The following is a 23,488-nucleotide window of genomic DNA, read 5'->3' as shown; positions in this document are numbered from 1 at the left end:
TCTATAAAAGCATTTAAAATTTTGAATAACCCATGGGTTGAATCAAAGATGTTACGTTAGGTGGGAGCAGAGTAGCAACAATATTTCCAGAAACTAACTCGTCTACTGGCGAGTGGGCTTAGCAATTGTCCAAAAGAAGGATGGCTTTAGCATCTTCTGGTAGACCAAGGCTTTTGAAGGATTCCTTAACCTCAGGCACAAAGTGGTGAAAAAAACCAGTCTTTAAAGAGAGCGGCAGTCATTCACGCATTTGATTGAGCATCGTATTGGACAGGCAAGTGTGTAACATTCTTAAAAACCCCGGGTTTTGTAGATTTACCTATCACAAAAGGGGTCACTCGGTGCTTTCCAGACGCATTAGCACATAGCAAAACGGTTAATCTGTCTTCGTTTTTTTTAAAACCGTTGGCTGCTTTTTCTCCTCCCCCAGCTAGTGTAGATGTTGGTAAACATCGCCACAATAGCCCTGTTTCATCAGCATTGTAAATCTGTTCAGGTGTTAAATCATTATCAGCCACGATTTTCTCAAACTCGTCTTTGTATTTTTTCTGCAGAGTTTTGGTTGTTTCTCCAGTTACACCAAGTCTTCGAATTCCATGCCGAAACTTAAAGTTTCTGAGCCAACCATCAGAATAATTACATTCACTTTCAGCAACTCCTAAATCTTGGCCGAATTTCTTTGCCTTTTCAACAATCATTGGCCCTGTTACCGGCTTTCCTTCAGAACGTACTACACTAAACCATTTGAACAATACACTATCTAGCTGTTCAAGTTTTTTAAAAAAATTTTTAATGTTTGTCTGGAAGCCAATTTTTCAATTGTTACCGATTGAGAAGCAAACTTCATTAGTTCATCTTTTTGTTTTTTAATGTCATAAATAGTTGATGAGCCAATATTAAACTCATTCATTAAAACATTTCTATTCTCGCCTTTTTCTAGCCGTTTGATGATTTCTAGTTTCTGATTGAGAGTCAGTGTTACGTGTTTTCGTTTCTCTCCTTTTGAACTCGAAGGCTTAGGTTTTGAAAACATGGTCACTGCACAGTTAGAACAAAAATCACTTTTTCTATAAACAGTTTCAAAAGTTACGTTTACTGCGATGCGAAAGGACGCAAAACAACAACGCACAAAAAAATGGCGAAGACGCTTCGTGATTGATTAACGGAGCTGCACTGCACCTGTTGTTTCCGAACAATACCGTGCTCTTCCGGATGATCCCGAACTACCCCGAAAACTTCCGAATAGCTCTAGAGCATTTTAATTTGCTTTATAGACACACTTTTGGAGAAAACCAAAATTTTTACAATTTTCCGGAGCGATGCCGGACTTATGGACTTCTACTGTAATTGCTTTCATAAGTTTTCCTTTGTTCTTGTAAAAGCGAGGTTTTACTTCATTATAGTTAGAGCAAACATTTTTAATATGTTTAATATCGTCTGAAGAAAGGGGTCAATTTTTTGCTCTTGCATTCTAATTATACCATGTGCTGTTCCATAGCGTGAGGTTTTAGGAATAAACACTCTTAAGTATAACAAGTACTATTTATTAATAATTTGCAACATTTAGAATACAGAAGATGTTTCTTAACGTAACACAAGCAAGTGAGGAATCTGAACTGAAACTTAGAGGGAAAGTCACGATTTCATTGCGTATGCGTGATATGATAGTTCGTAAACATAGCCTCGAAAGGCTAAATACACGGCATCTCGCCCTTTAAAATGAAAATTCAAAGGTCAAGTCTCTTAGGACACCGTCTAATCCTTTGTGATCTCCTAGGCTGAAATGGAATTTGTTAAGAAGTTGAAGATGGAGTACTTCTCGGCAAAACAGCTGAACTTGGGTTCTTGGTTGGCGAGTTTCCGGTAATGATTTGACAGATCCAGAGTGTTTTTGGATATTTCCCCCATGATTAGTGGATGTAGGAGAATTATCAGCAGTGCTGATGTGTATGGTTTCACTTCTAAAACTAATTCGTGGAACGTGAACAGTCTTATCCAAGATCTGGTCACCTATTGGTCGCATTTGATCTACGTGGCGTCCATACAATGTACCTTGCACATTAACTGTGTAATGATGAGCTCCATCTTTGCTCATAACTGTTCCAAATTTCCACTTTGCCTTGGGTGAACGATAGTTTTAAATAGCCACCTTATCACCTTCGTGAAAAATGCGATCTTGGAAAGTATGCGTGTTATTCCTGATCTTCTCGTTGACTCTTCCGATCAAGTCGGGGAGAACAAGATAAGATCTATTCTAGTCATAATATCTCTCTGATGAAAAAGCATAGCCGGACTAATCATGGTTGTCGTATTAGTAGCTTTGCGATATCGCATGAGGAATGTGCTAACCTTTTGCTGGATATCCTCTGCAAAATTCTGCATAGCACGGAAAGATTGCTTTAATGTGTGCACGTAGCGCTCTGCTTGTCCATTGCTGGATGGTTTGAAAAGAGCGCTTAATGCCATTGCTTGGTATAGATGTTTCAAACTCTTGAGAAGTAAACTGTGTGCCGTTGTCGAAAACTAAAGCTACAGGTAGTCCAAAACGTGAAAAACAATCTCGGAGACATTCAATTCTCTTGAACGAGTTGGCTGTCTTCATGGGGTAAACTTCAAGTCATTTTGAATTGGCGTCAACAATGAGTAGAAACATTCGTTCAAATATAGGGCCTGCGAAATCAACTTGCACTCTTTCCCATGGTGCACTGGGATATTCCCCATGATGAACTTTTCCTGGGTCCGTTTTGAACCTTGCATAGTTCAAAGAGTTTCTATCAGAGTTTTCTATGTCTTGGTCGGTGTCTTGCCAAAACACGAAAGATCGGACAACTGCTTTCATTTTAACTACACCAAGATGCTCATGATGCAACTCGTCTAATATTTTTGCTCTGTAGCAGTCTGGAATGCACACTCGTTGCCCATACATAATACACCCATCCTGTGAGGTATATTCTTCCTTCCCTTCTAATTGACCTCCATATTGTAATTAAAAAGAAATCCCAAGTGTTCATCGAGCTGAGTAGGTTTTGCTAAATTTTTGTCAGTGTCATAATCAGGAAGCTAATATTATTTAATGAATGGAAAATGAAATAAAGAGTGCATTATCAATTAAATTATTTATTTAGATAGAAGAAAGACAAGTTATATATGCTCAAACCCACAACGTGTTCTCACAACGTTAGAGTCGATTGATTACTGAGTTATTCAGTTCAGGTCTCACCTCACTGTACGTTAAAGATATATGACACTCTCCTCCTAATACTTTTTTAATATATAAAAATAAAGGACATGACAATATAAAAATAATCAATTGACAAACTTATAAATTACTAAGCCTCATCAATATATCTTTTTGGTGGTTTTATATTTCTTATTGGTCTGAAGGATCTTAAGGGTGACTTGACAGAGTTTTAATTTGAAACGCTTTCAGTAGAATTTGATGGTGGTAAATTAGTATTTGAATAAGTTTCAATGTCAGTATTATCTTGGGTATTTTCTTTGTTCAACCTGGAAGCAATACCCAAGGCAGGAAGAATAGCATTCCTAATCGATGGTGTACTAACGTTATCATCAGGTGATGTTTGTATAATTGGAGAGTTGACATCAGTTTTCTAACTCAGATTTTTTTAAATGATCAGCGTGGACATAGCGAGTTTTGTTGTTTACACTTACTAAAAATGTATTAATACTTATGACTTTTATGATTTTCCCTGGAAACCATTTAATTGAATCATTTCTAGTGAACTTAACCCATACCCTTTCATCTATATCAAAATTTCTTTTAGAAGCACGACGGTTAAAATAAGATCTTTGATATTGCTTTTCTTTAGGTAAATGATCACTTCTAACTTTTGTGATTGTAGTTTGAGGTAAATACCTAAAGAGTAACTCAGCAGGAGTTTTAAGCGTAACTGAAGAAGGAGTATTCCTATAGGCAAAAAGAGCTGAATCTAGCCTATGCTGAAAATTATCATATTTGCGATTAGAAAAGGTTTGCCGTTTAAGCATGTTTTTCACGATAGACACAGAATTTTCCGCCGCTCCATTAAAATTTGAATGATAAGGTGGATAATTTATCGTATTAATCCCATTGGATTTAAAAAATTTCAAGAAAAGTTCAGATTTGAACTGTGCGGCATTATCAGAAACAATTTCATTTGGTTGACAAAACAAGCAAATAAAGTGCGCAAACATGATGTTGTTTTTGAGTCAATATTACTTGCAACTGACGCATCTATCCATTTAGAATAGGAGTCTTTTACGATTAAAAGATTTTTACTCTCATATTTAGCAAAATCTATGTGTATCCTTTCAAATGGTTTACCATTTAAAGGCCAAAAATTAGATTTAACTTTAGGAGCTAAAGGTCTAGTAAGTTGGCAAGGAATACATTTGTTTACAAAATTTTCAATTATTTGATCAACACCCGGAAACCAAAAATACGCTCGAGCAAGCTTTTCATTCGGAAAATACCTGGGTACTCATTACGCAAAAGTTCAAGAATTTTTTTTTTTGCAAAATTTCAGGGATGACTAACCTATTTGCACGTAACAAACAATTAATTTCAATATCCAGTTCATCTTTAACTTTTTTAAATTCCTTTAAATTTTCATCAACATCAAATGGACAACCAAATTTTGTATAATTTAACACTCAAGACAGACAAGGATCAAGAGATGTCGCTTTCTGAAATCCTCTTTTAGAGTTTTAAAATCAGAAAAGAAACATACAAAATGTATAAAATCATCAATGGGGACATCATCTTTAGATGGTAGCCTTGACATAGCATCAGCAAGCAAAAACTCTGTACCCTTTTTATATCTCATTACATAATCATAATTTGAGAGAATAATAGACCATTTTTGCATTCTAGCATTAACCATGATTGGAACAGATTTATTATGACCAACAGAGTCAGCAATGGTTTAGAATCTGTTTCGATAGTGAAATTTCGACCTTGTAAAAATTTCTTTATGCCAAAAATTACAGCTAAAGCCTCCTTACGACTTGAGCATAATTTTTCTCAGCTTTACTTAACGTTTTAGAAGCAAAGAATATAGGTCGAAGTTCACCATTGAGAAATTCATGACATAAAACAGCTCCAACACCATAGTATGATGCATCACATTGCAATACTATAGGCCTAGACATTTCAAAATGAACCAAAACATTGTTTTTTTAAAAGAGTTTTGCTATTTTCAAAAACTTCAACACATTTTTTATCAAATTTCCATTTAACATCTCTTTCTAATAATTTATAAAGAGGACTCAAAGTAGTTGACAAGTTAGGAATAAAATGTGAATAATAACTAAGTAAACCAATATAACTTTTTAACTCAGTAACATTTGTAGGCATAGATGTTTGGTAAATTGTATTACACTTGTCATCTAATGGATGAACACCATTAACATCTTTTTTATGACCTAAGATTTGAATATTATCTTTAAAGAATTCACATTTAGAAAGATTAATCTTAACATTTTAAGAATTTTACCTATCCATAACAATTTCAGTCCTATTTATAGACTCTTCTTTTGTATTAGCCCTAACAATCAAATCATCAATATAACAATTAGTAAAAAATAAATCTTTCAAGATTTCATCCATCTTTTGTTGGAAAAGGAAAGAAGCTGATTTAATCCCAAAAGGAAGTTTGCAGTATCTAAGTAATCCTCTGGGATTATTCAATGTTAATAATTCCTGAGATTCTGGGCTAATAGGAAGCTGATGAAAAGCCTTAGATAAATAAATTTTGCTTACTAATACTTGTTAATATTTCTTCTTGAGAAGGCAAAGGATAAAATTGCGTTTCACAAAATTTATTTACCGTTGCCGAAAAATCTCCACAAATTCTAACAGCTTCTTTACCATCTCCATTGAGTTTTGGAACAGCAACAATAGGTGTTGCCCACTTCGAATGACTTACAGCATGCAAAACACCATTATTGATAAGAGTGTCCAACTCCTTATCAACCAAATTTCTTAGGGCATAAGGAATTGGTCTACTCTTGCAAAATATAGGGATTGTTTCCTGTTTCATAGCTATGTTTATTGGATATCCCAATATACCAGATTTGACATCTAAATTAAAACAATTTGGAAATTTAGTGTTTAAATATTGAATAATGGAAGAAATACTGAAAGCAAGATTACTATTATCAACATTACTATTACTAGCATTAGACACAGCATTAATAAAATTATCAAACCTTATATTCAACTTTTCAATCCACTCTCTACCCAACAAAGTTGGTTTGTCAATACAATCAACAACAATTAGTGGAAGAGTATAATATTTATCCTTATAAGTAACAGGAACCTCATAATTACCCAAAATCTTAAAAACTTCCCCAGTATATGATTTCAAAGTTGGAATTTGTAAAGATAAACTATTCAAATTAAGGTGTTGAAATTTTGTAACAGACATAATTGAAAAAGCACTTCCTGAGTCAATTTACATATTGACTTTAACACCATTTATCTGTACATTAATAGTGTATGGTTTTGAAGGATTATCAATATTATGCACATTGTTCAGATAAAATTCTGAAGAATCCCCAACACTTTCACTAGCTGCAACAAAATTTGTGGAGGGAACTTTACACGCAGGCCTGATATGACCCTTAACACCACACTTGTAACACCTTGCTTTCTCAAAATTGCAATCCCCTTGGTGAGATTTTGCACAGTGCTTGCAGGGTTTTGCTCCTTTTGAACCTTGGACTTGAGGAGTGTTTCTCTTCATAGAATAACTTCAACCTTTCTTTTGAGAAGGATGCTTCTTGTACTTTTGATTAGAGATTTTCAACACATTAGTATCCCCCCTCCTTTTAAGGATTTTGTTTCTGTGGAAGCTGTTTCCATGGCAAGTGCTAGTTCAGAAGCTTTGATGAAATTTATATCTTTTTCACTAAGCAATTTATTTTGAATCTGTTCAGACTGCAATCCACAAACAAGCTTGTCTCTAAGAGCATCATTCAAAAATGCACCAAAATCACATCTGCTCGCCAGCTCTTTTATCTTTACAATAAAAGTAGCTATGTCCTCGTTTCCCTGATGTAAATTATAAAAACGGAAACGTTCTGTAATAGTAGATGAAGTGGGAAAGTAATAATCAGCTAGTACTTGTAAAATTTCATTATATTCAACCGTTTTCATATCACGTTGCTGGAGTAAGTTTCGAAGAGGTGAAAATGTTTTCTTACCGATAGCTGATAAGAGTAAAGCTCGCGTTTCATCATCCGAGGTAATATTATTGGCTTCAAAAAAGAAATCGGCTTGTAGTAAATACTCTTCAAAATTATCCCCTTCCACAAAGCTTTGTAAATGTCCAGCACTAACGTTCGTAATTTTGGAAGTACGCTGATTATTCACTGCTACAGCAAATTAACTTAATTCCAATTTCCTCGTCGCCATTGTCATAATCAGGAAGCCAGCAGATCAGACAATATTATTTAAAGAATGGAAAATGAAATAAAGAGTGCATTATCAATTTAATTATTTATTTAGATAGAAGAAAGACAAGTTATACATGTTCAAACTAACGCCGTGTTCTCACAACGTTGGAGTCCATTGATTATTTATTACTGAGTTATTCAGTTCAGTTCTCACTGTACGTTGCCAGTTGTATGAAAGATATATAACAGTCTTCATATTAGCTGCATCACTTTCAGCTATTTCAATAGCAGTAGCTATTTCCATTGCCTCATTTAATTTTAGGTCCTTTTTAGCTAAAAGTCTCTTTTGAATGTTTTCGTTGCACAGTCCACATACGAAGCGATCTCGCAATGCTTCATCAAGAAACGCACCAAAATCACATGTGGAAGCCAGTCTTCTTAACTCGACTAGGTATTGAGAAACAGATTCTCCAGATGTTTGATTTCACCTATGAAATCGAAAACGCTCAACAATAATGATTGGAGCCGGCTTAAAATGTAGCGTTAAAGCTTTTTTTAGTTTGACGTAAGAACATTCACTTGGCAGCTTCGGAAGCAGCAGGTTTCGAAGAAGTTTGTAAGTTTGAGTTCCGATTGCTGATATAAATATTGGGACTTTTTTTTTCTTCAACACCATTTGCCAAAAAAAGGTGTTCTAGCTGTTCAATGTATAAATTGAAATCATCCCTTTCCACGTCAAAGGAATGCAGCGTGCCAATCAGGCCTAACTTGCTCATGTTGACATGAACAAGTTTAACTAAAAAAGCGTCGTAAATTCAAATAATCCCATCCTCGTCGCCAGTGTATTATATTAATCATGCGTGACTAAAGTACTTAGAAAGCACAAATTAACATTTAAGTAAAAATTAGAAATATCAACACATGAGCATAAAGTGTTAGATGCTTTATTTACGAGCCGCGTTCATGTAGCTGCCATATTTTACAAGCTTAGAATTAGTTAAGAAATGCATCGATTACGATATTACAAAGTTGATCTTTAAAAGTGTTTTTTAGGGTTTCAAAATCAGCTTCTGCTGGATTATTGGGTGCCAACAAATTTTTTAACAAATTATGCTATTTAGCTGATAAACTAGAATTCAATGTTTTCTCTCATTTTTCACTTGGAACATTTTGTATGTCCAAAAAAGCCTCAAACTGCTCCAAAAAAGAATCGAAATTCACACCAGTAACGTTATTTTTGTTTCTGGTTTAGTCTTTCGGCTGCAGCGCCGATATTAAAAATTTATTTTGTTCAACTAATTGAGAGATGAGGTCTTCCATTTGGAAAAAGAAATAAATTGTTCTTCCTTGAGCAGTTTTCAAGAGTGAAAATTTTACCAATCTTTAGGTACTTGAAACCCTAATCCAAATTGAAGAAGTTTCGTTTTGAAACGAAACTTCTTCAAGCGATGATATTTTGTATTTATGGAAAATATTTCACCAACTTGTCGCCAGTGTGCTGTTCCGTAGCGTGGGGTTTAAAGAATAAACACTTTTATGTATAACAAGCACTATTTATTAATAATTTACAACATTTAGAATACAGAAGCTGCTTCTTAACGCAATACTAGCAGGTGAGGAATCTTAGCAGAAACTTAGAGGGAAAGTCCAAATTCGATTACGCAGGCGTGATATGATAGTTCGTAAACATAGCCTCGTACGGCTATATACACGACATACCAGGATGGCATAATGCATTGTTCTTGGAGGTTGACCTCAGCTTAAATTGCTGCTGTTATTCTGGACATTGTGCCAGCAGTTGCATTCCTGTTTCCTGGATGGTAAATTATATCAAATGGCTAATTCTAGCTTCCTTCTCATGATCTATTTATTTTGCTGGAATGGCTCTGGTTGAACATAAAGGAAACAGATCTTTTGTCTGTTAAGACTTCAAAATGCCTGCCTATCAAGTAATGTCACCAGTTTCTTATAGACTCCAGAAAAGCGTAAGCTTCCTTTTCAACCGAAGAGTGTTTTTGCTCTACAGCAGTGGTTCCTGAACTTTTTTGTCTCTAGACCCCTTGCCATGTTTTCGGTTTTGAGTAGACCCCCTGCTTACCTGATTTTTACTATTTTGTAAATTCATCAACTTCAAATGTATTTTTGACAGCTGGTATAGTGCTACTCATTGTGAAAGATTTAAATTTCTAACTATAGTGAAGTGTAGTGGTAAAACTTAAGAAAAAAAACACATGTTAATTTTATACATATATTAATTAAATTCAAATTAAAACGAACCAAATTAAAATTTAGTATCTGTTATTTAAAATAACTAAGCAATAAATAAATGCTCTTAGTTGGAGGGATGAACCTGATGCTTTAATAATAAATTTTCAACATTTGGCGTCAATTTAGTTAGGTTTAATCTCCAATCTCCTTGGTTAATGATGTCCAGTCTGTTTTTTTTTGTTTTATTTTGTTAGGAGATTCGCAACTGCTCTGAAACCCCTTTCCACTACGTATGAAGATGGAAAAGCAATTAAAAACTTTCTCGCAATATTCCATAATACGGGATAAGTAACAAGTATGTTTTTTTTTAAGCCAGAATTGCTGACATCCGTTTCGATACTGTACCTTAAGTTCCTCTTGAATTATGACATCCGTTTCTTCAATGTCACCATATGGATTGATTATCCACCTCTTCACCCCTGAAGATTACCAAAATGATTTAAAAAATTAATTATTGTTTTTTTGAGTTATTTTGTTGTTATAGACTATGAAAATAATTTATTTATATTTATAAGTTTATTAGGGGGCTTAAAATTTTAGGTACACATATGTGGACCTTAGTTTTCTATTACCCAAAATAACAAGAATGTTGCAATTGATAAAATGCTTGTAAAAGAAGTATTAATTTACATTATTCAATGCTATCATATTTTTTAATTAAAATTTATTAAACACTTTATTTTTTAATAAATAAGAATATTTTTATTACATTTATTTTGAATGGAACTTTTCAAAGCAATTATTTTTTAGCACACATAAATAAATGTTGCATTTGGTGCACATTCTTGTTCTAGATTTGCACCCCACCAGACGACATTTGGATGCATTTTTGTCGTCCATGTACCTGGATATGTGACCTACTTTATCAAATTGTACATCCTTTGGAGGACGATTAACAACTTTTCGTTGTTTAAAAGGCACAGTAAATTCTTCTTCAGAGGAGTTAGACAGTTTACGTGGCCTCGCTCTGCGAGAGCACCCAGATACATTCCCTTCATACTTCAACAAAGATGAAGCAATAATCATTTTGTACTCCAAAAGGCTCATGTATTTTTTCAAACCATTGCTTTTGTGAAAGCGCACATAATAAATCCAGCAATTAGATATTGCTAGATCCACAAAATGCGTAAACATACGCACAGTCCATTTTTTTGTTCTTATAGAACAACAATAGTATGCTAAATACCGATCACAGAGATCAGTACCTCCCATAGAAATGTTATACATTCGAATTACAGCAGGCTGTGGAATGCTAACTTTTTTTTCTCTTCTTTACTCCACCTCATACAAGATGCATTTGGTCCACTTCCTACACAAGTAGATAAAAAAGTAACACACTTGTTGTCCTTCCATTTGACAACACACATCTTGTCATCCTCTCGAACATACTTGTCCCATTCCTACATTTTTTTGCACCAACCCTATTCTGTTACTATTTACAGTCCCAACTAAGAAAATATTGTGTTCCAGCAGATATTCTGCACATTTTATAGAGGTAAAAAATCTATCAGTGTAGATAGCGTGCTTGGAATCATGGGGAACACTTTGTGATAAAAGTTTCACTACACCTCCACCTTCACCCAAACTTGATGTCTTCAGCTGAAATACATCCCCTACCAGAATAAATTGCAAAATCTAACACTAGGCCATCTGGCGCAGACAAAACAAAGTTTTTAAGTCCAAGAGGATTGGGTTTACTGGGAACATATTGCCTGAAGTGGTATCTCCCAGAAAAAGGAATCATCTGTTCATCCAGAGAAATGTGTTTAGGACAAGGCAAGGTTAGTCACTTTTCCCGAATAGGATTTAGGAAAGGTCGCACTCTCCACAAAGTATCTGGATTGTTTTTTCCCGATTCATTACCTGCAAAGTGCAAGTAATTTCGCAATTCAAAAAGTCTGTCCCTTGACATAGTTTCTGTAAAACAGTTAATTTTCAAATCTCGGGACCAATATAATTTGGCTTGGGGAAATTTGAGCGTTCCCATAACAATGTGTAAGCCAACTAGTTTCATAATTTCATTAACTGAAGTTTTTACAGATTTGTGGTTTCTTTTTTGAGCAGAATACAAGTTAGTCTGATGTACCACTTCTTCAAATAAATCAATACTTATATATTTAAAAAAGGATTCAAGAGGCGATTGGAGTTCTAGGACATTAACATCATTATCATCTGTCATTGCAGCATTCCGAATCATCCTACAAGAATAAAAATTACAATCGCTTTATTTCATATCATCAGTCATAAGGAAATGCATTTGAAGAAATATTGTAATTTTGTTTTGCCACTTTTCACATTTTGTTATTAAAATGATAACATTGTTATGAAAATTATTTTAAAATAATAATTTGACAGTACGTACTTCTTTGCTTTCCATGTTTTTTCTCTGAGTTGTTTCGATTGTTTATTAACAACTATTGGGGTAGATGGACCACTCGAATCTGAAAAGTGTTCATCTGTACTTCCTTCATCGTCATCTGTATTTGGAACAGGTCATCCGTTATCACTATCGCTTGATGCATCAGACAAATCGCTCTGTTGTAACAACGCCTGAATCTCATCTGGAGTCAATTAACCAAAAAAAAATTATTTCATATAAAATTTTAGAATTATACTCTGTCACTACTTCTTTATTGCTGCTTTATGTTCAAAATTATAATTTTATATTAGGTTAATTTTAAACAAAACAAACAATAAATCTACTCTGCACTTAAAAAATAACTAAGTTACTTTTTTTTTGTTAAAAAGTCATATAATTTAAAAATGTACATTCCAAAATGTTTTAAACAACTTTAAATTAAATAATAAAATAGTAAACAAACATTTATATGCACTATGTGCATTTAAACCATAATAACTCAGCTACTAATGTTTAGTTTTTGTTAAACTATTGTACAATGTTCTAATATAATTTTAGAACAAATTAATTGAGTAAAAAAGCAAATAATTAGCATACTTATGCATTTAAACAATAATTACTTACTATTAAACAATAATTAAATCATAATTTAAACGATAATTATTCATTAACACACTTGTATCATATTACAATAATTTAAACATAGGGGACAAAGTTACACAAATGTGTACCTAATTATAATTCTTGGCACAGATTTTCAATAAAACATTTTTACAAACAAAACTATTCTAAGATGTTGAAAGATTAACTTAATTAAAAATAATTTTATTGGATCTATAAATAATATTTAAAATACTGAAAATTACTTACATTTTCGAGGACGCNACAGTACGTACTTCTTTGCTTTCCATGTTTTTTCTCTGGGTTGTTTCGATTGTTTATTAACAACTATTGGGGTAGATGGACCACTCGAATCTGAAGAGTGTTCATCTGTACTTCCTTCATCGTAATCTTCATTTGGAACAGGTCATCATTATCGCTTGATGCATCAGACAAATCGCTCTGTTGTAACAACGCCTGAATCTCATCTGGTGTCAATAAATCTAAAAAAATTAATTTCATATAAATTTTAGAATTATACTTTGTCACTACTTCTTTATTGCTGCTGTATGTTCAAAATTATAATTTTATATTTGGTTAATTTTAAACAAAACAAACAATAAATCTACTTTGCACTTAAAAAATAACTAAGTTACTTTTTTTTTGTTAAAAAGTCATATAATTTAAAAATGTACATTCCAAAATGTTTTAAACAACTTTAAATTAAATAATAAAATAGTAAACAAACATTTACATGCACTCTGTGCATTTAAACCATAATAACTCAGCTTACTAATGTTTAGTTTTTGTTAAACTATTGTACAATGTTCTAATATAATTTTAGAACAAATTAATTGAGTAAAAAAACAAATAATTAACATACTTATGCATTTAAACGATAATTACTCATTAACTCACTTGTATCATATTACAATAATTTAAACATAGGGGACGAAGTTACACAAATGTGTACCTAATTATAATTCTTGGTACAGCTTTTCAATAAAACATTTTTACAAACAAAACTATTCTAAAAAGGTGTTGAAAGATTAACTTAATTAAAAATAATTTTATTGGATCTATAAATAATATTTCAAATACTGAAAATTACGTTTTCGAGGAAGCGAAGAAGTCGCCAATTTGCGAAAATCACTTTTGTAAACAAACATTTCTTGAGGAAAACGGTGTCTGTGATGCCATCTATGATATTCATTACAGAGCTCAGACATCCACAATTGTGGATATCAGGTCGAAATTACAAATTTTTCCAACAGAGAGTTTTACAAACAAGGATTATGAGGTTCACATATGTGAACCGTCGGAGTGATGAGGCTATTACCATAGTCAAAATATCCTCAAACCTAGTTTCCAAACCTGAAAAGAGGGCATTTAAATGTTGAACGTAGGTTGAAACGTCTTCTTCCTGGCAGTTTGTTTGTGAAAAATTGGGGAACTGGAAAAATTCGCCCCGTCCAATGTTTCGCTTCATTAGCTTAATTCTAGCTACAAACGCTGATATGATGGACTTTGTTTTAATCAAATTTAGACTGTCACCTTGTAACTGCAAGTTAACCATATTAAATTTAGTAAACAAATCTGTTAAATAGACAATGTCTGTTTTCCTCTTCATTAAATTTTCGTTTAAAATTTTATCTTTAGCATCCAGAAGTTCTAAAATAGTCTCAAAAAGTGCAAAAAATCTTGTCAAACATAAGCCTTTCGACAGCCAGCGTACTTCAGTGTAAAGGAGTAATTTATGAAAGTTCTCGTCATTTTACTCACACAACTGCGCAAATAACAGCGTATTCAACGCGTTGCTTCGGATTCGGTTTACTGTATGAATGACTAATTGAACCAAACCTTTCTTTTAATAGTTTAACAGCTTTTCCATAATTTTCCTCAGAAAGCGAAAACCCATTAACAACATTAGCTGCAGCACCTCCTAAAAGTGATTTTAAATACGAGAATTTGTCTATTACAGATAATGTTTCATTTTTATCAATTGTACTTTGAAATCGATTCCAGAATTCAATCCAAACACACGGATCTCAATAATATTTTTCTATCGTTAATTTAGAAAGCTTAACATTCTTATTTATTTTCCGACTCACAAATTCAGTGGCTACAGTATTGTTGGAATGTTCTTGTGCTTGAATTAAATTTACTCTATCATAATTATTAGCAGTTGCATTACGACGAATGGATTTTATCTTAGAAGAAATTTTCGAATTCCATAAAATAATTTTCTGTCTACATTCAATTGCTGGTTCAATTTCTGCATCAAAATCTTTTTCATCTACAATTAGAGATTGTAAAGTATTATCTAAATCATTTATTTGTTTTAATCTAGTTAAGTAATCTAAGTGTTGTTCCAGTTGAGTATCAGTATTTATTTCATTAAATTCTTGTTCTAGTTTATTAATATATTTTGTTATGCTAGCACGCATAACGCCTCTAAGTTTTCTTTGCTTAGTTAATTCTTCCATATTTGAAAAATTCTCGTATACACAAATAATCAAATTTATAATTTGTATGATGCTTCAATATTTAGTAAATATGTAAACGAAATACTGCATCACACAATCAATGAATTCTGCAAAACAACTGAGGATTAAAATTCGGTTCTTCCATGATTTGAGCAGTGCGCATGTTACTATTGGCAACCAGAGTTAGAAAGAGAAAAATATTGGCAGGAACCCCCCTTGAAACACGGAGGGGTTTCGAAATTAATGAATTTAGTTAAACATAATAAGTATCTTCAATTGACAATAAAGTACACTTCTAAATTAATGAAATTAAGCAACTGGATTGACAGATGAATAGATGACTTCTACAATGATAGAAGAAAAATTAGGCATAATTACAAATGTTCAAGTGTTTATAAGAAGTGGACACAGTTTTGCAATTGGTCTCACAAGTTCACCAGAGTGAGTTTTTACCTTGACCACACGAACTTTATCGTCTTTACCAGGGAACGTTTCCGTGACCTTCCCTAACTTCTACTGTAGTGTAGAGGGGGTAGGGTCTTTTGAACATATTTGCAAACTTAAATTCTTTTCTGGTGGTACTGTGCTCACAGAATCAACAAATACACTTAATTCATCTTCTGGAACTTTCATTTCATGAACGTACTTTGAATTCTGGGGGCACCTAGCTGCAAAATGATTCTTCATTTTACATCTGGCACAAATTTTTCCGAATGCTGGACACTCGCGAGGTTTATGTTTTCTTCCTCACTTCTTGCAATCATACTCTTGTGGTGACTGTTTCAACTGATGATGCTCACGATGTTTCTTTAAACTATTAACAGACACTGTGTTTTCATGTTTCGGAGTTGTTTTCTACTACTTTCGGCTGCACGAGCGATTTCTATCGCCTCGAAGCAGGCGTTCTTTCAAACCACTGCCTCTTATTCCTAGGACGATGCTGTCACGAATTAGTCCATTTTCTTGATCGGCAAATTCACAGGTTGAAGCTAAAGTTTTAAGTTGAGTTATGTAGCATTCTATTGTTTGTCCCTCTTGCTGGACGCGCGAAAAAAAAATTATAACGTTCATACACGACATTCTGCCGTGGTGAAAAATAATCCTCAAACTTTTTAAGGACATCTGGATACCTTTCTTTGCTTTCAGGAGACTCAAATTTGAAAATGTTGAATATTTCAAATCCTTCACTTCCAAGTAAATTCAGCAGGATTGCGATTTTTATTTTATCTGCACGTTCATATTTTTCTGTGGCAAGCAGATAATTATCCAACTCTTGTTTCGATTTTCTCCATTTCTCTTTATTATTTCCACTGGAGAACTTCAAAGGACCAGGTGGTCGGAACGCATCCATGGCAACGTATACTCGAAAACGTGGATTAGACTCTATGATGGAAATCCGATTTCATCAATTTTCTTTCTGACACCATGTCATGTTGTTATTTAAGTCTAATAGAACACAAATACATAGTTCTTTCATATTCAGTTGTTATTTACAGTGAGATACAACTTCTAGATTAACTTAGTTCAACTTTAAAACAACATCTCTTCATCTTCACAGCCATTGCAACCCACAATGTTTATAGAAAAACAACAATCCATCAATGTTGGTGCTGTTGCCAACATCACAGCGACTTATAATGTATACGATTACGATACAATGGGATTGATGTGAGTTAAATGATGTGAGTTAGTTGATGTGAGAAAATTGCTAATATTTTTTTATAATGTTAAAATAACTTTTATGGGCACATCAGAAATTTTCATCAATTCGATAATTATTGAAAGGTGTTATGTTCTATTAAACTAACTATCTTTGCAAAAAATTTACATAACATTTTAATTTCAAAACTGTCAGTAAATATTATGTGTTATCTAAATTAAATTTGCACAAACATATAATTGCATACAAGAATGAGACGAAAAATTAATAACATTTTTTACATTATCTTTTAAAAGTTGCCTTTAGTATAAATGATCAAAATTTGACTACAATCAACTACTCTTTTGAGAAAGTTACTATAACAAAATAGATTTTTGATTAAGACTATTCCATTCCTCGTTTTTCTCTGATTATATGGTATGCGTTATGAAGAATTAGCCTTAAAAAACATATATTATGCATTTAAAAAAGTTACTCTTGCAAAGAACCTTATATATAAAAATTTAAACCAGATTCTTCTCTAAGTGGATTTAAATTTTTTGTTTTTACAATAATGTAAATAAATGTTTTGTTAAATTTTAAATATTAAGCCAAAGAAATTTCTACTATTATCATTATTTTAAAATTACATTAATTTAAACATCATAAAATTATATACACATTTCTTATCTCATATTTGAACTACAAAATTGAAGTAATAAATACAATGGTAGTAGTATAATTGCTCATACGTTAAAGTCAATGTTTAGCAATGATGTTAAAATAAAATTGCTTCTGATATCTTCAAAATTTCTTGAATTTTCATAATACTTAAACATAACTATAATGACTAGAATAAATTACACAATGCAGTAGTTAAGAATAAAAAAATAAATCAAATCAAATCATGACAAACATTTCACTACTTAATTATTTTATTTTAAAACAAAACACAATATAAATATAACTTCACTAAACTATAAAAGCAATACATTCTTACCATCATTGTTTAATATAAGCTTATCGATATTCTTTTGTTAAAATATAAGTTAAGAACACGTACATATTTGTAATTAAATAAAATAATTTTTATTTCAAAAAGCAACAGTTGGACCATGAGTTATCATTTTAATTATTATTATTTTTAAATTAAAAAAAATTCCAAAACTTTACAGTCATTTCATACAGTTTAAAGTTTTTCTTCAATTCAATTTTTTGTTTTTGTGCAACTGAACTATATTTCAGACCAATAAACTGAAAATCTTTGCTTTATTGAAAGATTTTATAACATGGTCAGCAACATTTGTGCATATCACACAAACACACAGCAGGGATGAATAGCACAGGGATGCACCTTTCTTCAAACTTTCAGCTCCGGCAGATTTAAAGAGAACCTCCAATCGTTTTGTTTTCTGTCAGGATCGCAGCAATCACACATGACTTTACCGTCTGGTAAGGCACCAAGAAAGCAAAAGTTTGAATCGATCCGAAGCCCTGTTCTACAGTATTGAAAGCTTTCGTGCTTTATAGATTCATATTTTATGAAAGCTGATATAGCTTTCCGTTCATTTTCAACACCCCATCGTGTTGCCTTAGAGCTGAATGGCTTGTCAATTTGCAATATATTTCTCACAATACCAGCCTGTCCAGTTCGACAGTGAACCACTCTATGAAACATAGAAGAGGTGATGCGTCCCATTCTGTGATGCATCCAGGTACTAGACATACCCTGATTACGGGTCTCCTCTTCTATGTTATCACAGTCCACACGGATTGATTCAAGCTGCTTCATAACAACTTCAACCTTTGGTTTGCTAGATAAGGGAGTTGATAAAGGATATAATTTTTGAACTAAATCAATCATATTTGGTGCTAATGGCGAGTCCATTTCAACATCACTACTTGCACTCTGCGTGTCTTCACTTAAAACAGGTGCATCCGGATGGCTTTCCTAAACGGAAGAAAAATATAATAATAGACAACGAAATAAATAAAAACAGAAAATAATAAGCAATATAATTGCATTGAATGTGAAATTATATAATTGATATAATTATAACACTTTTATAAAAGTGAAGAATTTCATATATGCCTCTTCAGATGGTTAATGCCATGTTAATTTCATTCGTTTTTGATTTTGACCCTCTATTTTTATGGCTGAAAAAATACATAAATTTTCTTCTAATTTCCAATTTTTTCTTTTNAAACTAAATCTGGTGTTGCCACCGGAAGTAAGGAATTTTGAAAACCGAAACTAAGTTGAGTGTTGCCACCGGAAGCAAGGAATTTTGGAAACCGAAACCAAAACTAAAGCAGGAGATGAACAACTCAACAAGCAGGAGGGAAACAACTCAACTCAACTCGGATCCGCAGCAGGAGGGAAACAACTCAACTCGATCCGCGATCCGCTGGCCCAGCTCTCTCCTTTTCTACCTACTTACGGGTCTCCTCTTCTATGTTATCACAGTCCACACGGATTGATTCAAGCTGCTTCATAACAACTTCAACTTTTTGTTTGCTAGATAAGGGAGTTGATAAAGGATATAATTTTTGAACTAAATCAATCATATTTGGTGCTAATGGCGAGTCCATTTCAACATCACTACTTGCACTCTGCGTGTCTTCACTATCTGTAAACAGAGTTGAAACAGGTGCATCCGGATGGCTTTCCTAAACGGAAGAAAAATATAATAATAGACAACGAAATAAATAAAAACAGAAAATAATAACAATATAATTGCATTGAATGTGAAATTATATAATTGATATAATTATAACACTTTTATAAAAGTGAAGAATTTCATATATGCCTCTTCAGATGGTAATACCATGTTAATTTCATTCGTTTTTGATTTTGACCCTCTATTTTTATGGCTGAAGTTTATATCCACAGCTGGAATGATCTCCACCGAAAAGAATGATCCAAATTTAGAATACAATGTTTTGATATAACTTGATTTACTATTCAATCGATAACTACAATAAATAAAAATATGCGTCCATACATTAAGACATGTTAGAAGAGTAACTCATTATTCAAGCATTTCTCAACTAAATGAGGTCGTGTTGTGCATTAAACTTATAAACCAAATTTTATTAAAAAAGAAACACATTAGGCTTAAATATTCTTCTATACCATAAAGTTTAAGTTGATCTATTCAATTTGGTTTTTTTTTTTTAAATAAAAAATACATAAATTTTCTTCTAATTTCCAATTTTTTCTTTTATAAGGAATTACTGCACAACATTATATACTTTGTTTCACTTTTTGTTTAAAGATTTATTTACAATGTTAAATTTAAATACACCTAAAAAATTTAAAAATAAATTTTTCATTATATAATATTTTAAATGTCTACAGACATAATTCAAAATTATCAGACATAATTTTTAGAATTTATAAACATGAACATTTTTGCAAATTAAAATAATTAACAAATTAAGATAAGTTCTTCATAAAAAAAATAAATCTGGCCACATTAAAAAAAAATCTGAAATTAATAATTCAATAGTTTAATTACAGAACAATAACATAATCCAAGTTCTATGGCAAAATGAATACCTTTTTAGCTGATTTTTTCCCCATACAAGGCAGTGACGTACATGCTGGGTCATTAACACCTTCCTTGATAGCAGCTTCAATTGTGAAGAAAAGTGCAGCATCGTGAGAACATGTTTCGCCGAGCCTAACAAGGTGAGAAATGATTTGATGCTGTTGCTTTCAATCACAAGAAACATTATAATTCGGTAGTTATTCAACTTTTTAAACATTAAATAAGTTAAAAATCAACAAGCCTATCTTAAAAAAAAATGACTTAAAAAATATTATTACCCAGCTTTACAAGAACAATGAGCACTAAGTATACTGCCACTACATTCAATAGCAGCCCATGGTAAATGGAATTTACCAAGAGTTTGGCTAGCTTGTACACAGCAAGTAACCACACAAACTTGCAAAAGATCATTTCTATAAAGTTTTAAATCAAACACTTTACCATTTAAAAGAAAATTATATGCTTCTAAAGATTTATAATTTTTTAAACATTCAGGTGCATAAGCATTTTTAGACATAACCAGGTACATAAAAAGGTCACCAAAAGACAAATTAGGCAATTTCTTCCCATCAAAACACATTTTTCCTGACATCTTCATCAATTGGACCAGGGTGAATCTCCCCTTTAATCGTCAATTTCTCTTGATACCTTCTACCGGCATCTCTATCTAAAGTTCGAAAATACAAACTACTCATCTAAAAAAAATTAGGAAGAATCAATAACAAATTTATGTAAATGTAGAAAATAAAATCACAAAAAATGCAGATGAGAATATATATGTTATTCTAATATTGCTATAGAATAGGGATGCACAACCTGTTATCCGAGGGCCAAATGCAACCCACAGACTGTTGATGTGCGGCCCATTGGAGCTTTTGCTTACAATATTAATATTAATAAATATATAAGTTTTTATATTTTATAGTATTGAATTATATGAAAACAAGTTTTAAGTTTACTGTAAAGTATATGGTACTTAACACTAATTTTTAAATGAAAATAATCATATTTCACTAAATATGTAATTATGAATATAACACTAAATATGCATGTGGCCCGTCATTAGTTTGCATGCTTTAACATGTGGCCTTTCATTCAAAAAGGTTGTGCACTCCTACTATAGTATATACAATTTAAACTAGCAAGACAAAATATAAATGTTTTTCAGCATATTCTAATAACAATAACTAATTAGATAATTTTATGAAGTTGGTGGTTCTCAGTTATCTAATAAAATTTGTAGAATTAATTATAAATAAGTAATTTCTCAATATTTATCTGATCTTTAGGTTACGTGAAAAAAAATGAAATATGTTTGATTTAAAGACCAACAGAATTAAAGACAAAATATATTCTGAGAATTTAATATTTTTTAAGTGTTTAATCAGCAACTGGAATCATTACAATTTAAATATAATATATAAAAAAAACATATGACAATGAAAATGTTTTAAAACAATCTAAAGAAATTGAAAAATTAAGTATATTAATATAAAGAAAATTTACTTCAGCTAACATCGGCTAAGGCAAAACTTTAGATTGTTAATCACAAAATATTTTAAAATTTCAAATGAATCACTTTTAATAAACTCAAAAACAATTCTTTCTGCAAGACCACATATTAAAATCACAAATCTAACATTGAATAACTGTATTAACAAAATCAGGCTTTAAAAAAAACGATTTTAAAAATATCTTTTTAAGTTAGCCTAATTAGAAAATATTCTTCACTTATAGCCAGTTTGCATGTTGTTCTTTGTAAGAAGAGGATATAATTCAGATTTTGATAAATAAAGGCATTTAAACAAAGCTTACCTTGATTTATCATGCTTTTATTGAAATAATTTTGTAACTAAAAAGCTACATTTCTTTAGCAATTAAGGAGAGCAATACAATTCGGAAGAAGATTTTGAGTTTCTTTAATAATCTCATTTAATAATTTTTAATGACGATTTACACCTGGCCTTAAAAGCTTCTACTTCTTAAAAAATAAAATCAAACTTATAGTTTCATTGAGAAAATTTTTTTTAGTGCAACTTAAAAACTTTAAAATTGGTTCCAGAAACAGTAATATTAAAATAAGCTATCTGTAAGAAGTAGTGTAAGCCTACAACAATAAGACAAATCGCGAATTAATGATATTAAATTTGAAATTAAAATATTCTAATTAACAGTACATGATCAATGTTAAAAATTATTTGTAAAAAAATACCGACCTTAAACAACTATGATCAAAGCTGAAATTGATAATGCTGAAGTTTAAAGGCTGAAAGAAAGAACTCGGTACATGTGAAATACAGTAAAAGATATGATGCAATAATATGATTTTTCAATCTGCGGCGTAAAAATATATCGGAAGCAGTAACCCGGAAGTCTTGCGAAAAGCAATTTAACCACTAGCGCCACCACCTTTAGCTTTACACGATCACCCATCCATATATACTCGTATATAAACTCATGTTTATGAAAATTGCAACACAACGGACCGTACGGCTCCCTCTAGACTACTAGCAGCACGGTGGTCAGTAGCTACAGGTGTTTCATTGTGTGCTATATCAATTCGTAGACGTCTGCTGCAGCGTGGACTGCGCGCAAGGACTCCTTTATACAGGATCCCCCTTACGCTAAACCTTCGCAGCCTGCGGCTGCAGTGGGCCAACTAGCATAGGGACTGGCTTGCTGATTGGCAGCGTCTCGTGTTAATCTCGAGTCACCACCTAACTCACTCATTAAATCATCGATTATAATTAAAGTATCAGTTAATTTATTTATATTGGAAGGAATTCCTTCGTTAAATATAACTCCCGGTATCTTCGTATAAAGATTTTGAAACACTCCATAGCACCAAATTGTATTTTTAGGAAAAGGATTTATCATTCTATAATTAATGAGCTTCTTCACAAATTCAGATTTCCCACACCCAGTTGGGCCCGCAACGATCATTGTGAAAGGCGACTTTAACTTTATCGTATCCATCTCACTTAAAAATATTTCGCTTTTTCAATTAGAAAATATACCAACATTACTAATATTAGACTAAATAAAATAATTTTAAAAATAAAACTGGGAAAATATTAAAAGAAAACATGAATAAACAGAACAACCAATTTCAGACAGTTAAAGATTTTTTAATGTTTGATATAAAAATATAAAGCTATACATTTTCAATGGCATAGTGCCCAAA

General features: G+C 32.1%; 1 protein-coding gene across 1 annotated transcript; it reads right to left on the bottom strand.

Moving 5' to 3' along the window:
• Positions 1 to 2,617: 2,617 nt before the first annotated feature.
• On the bottom strand, positions 2,618 to 6,746 carry LOC107440987 (uncharacterized). The gene is made up of 4 exons (XM_016054105.3): positions 6,460 to 6,746; positions 5,829 to 6,390; positions 3,757 to 3,960; positions 2,618 to 2,938 (listed from the first exon to the last, which is right to left on the bottom strand). Exons 1-4 carry the CDS (start codon positions 6,744 to 6,746, stop codon positions 2,618 to 2,620), a joined length of 1,374 nt encoding a protein of 457 aa, XP_015909591.3.
• Positions 6,747 to 23,488: the final 16,742 nt, after the last annotated feature.

The sequence above is a fragment of the Parasteatoda tepidariorum genome, chromosome 10 (assembly GCF_043381705.1).
Source record: "Parasteatoda tepidariorum isolate YZ-2023 chromosome 10, CAS_Ptep_4.0, whole genome shotgun sequence".
In the NCBI taxonomy this organism is placed as follows: domain Eukaryota; kingdom Metazoa; phylum Arthropoda; class Arachnida; order Araneae; family Theridiidae; genus Parasteatoda; species Parasteatoda tepidariorum.
This window is presented reverse-complemented; position numbering and strand designations above follow the sequence as displayed.

Excerpts from the sequence above, each read along its gene's own strand:
- LOC107440987 (XM_016054105.3), bottom strand. The coding sequence starts at position 6,746 with ATGAAGAGAAACACTCCTCAAGTCCAAGGTTCAAAAGGAGCAAAACCC. Across the intron at positions 6,391-6,459 it reads AATGGTGTTAAAGTCAATAT|TTTATCTTTACAAATTCCAA; the intron begins GTAAATTGACTC and ends TAATTTGAATAG. Across the intron at positions 2,939-3,756 it reads ATTTTGATATAGATGAAAGG|GATGGGTGTATTATGTATGG; the intron begins GTATGGGTTAAG and ends TATACCTCACAG.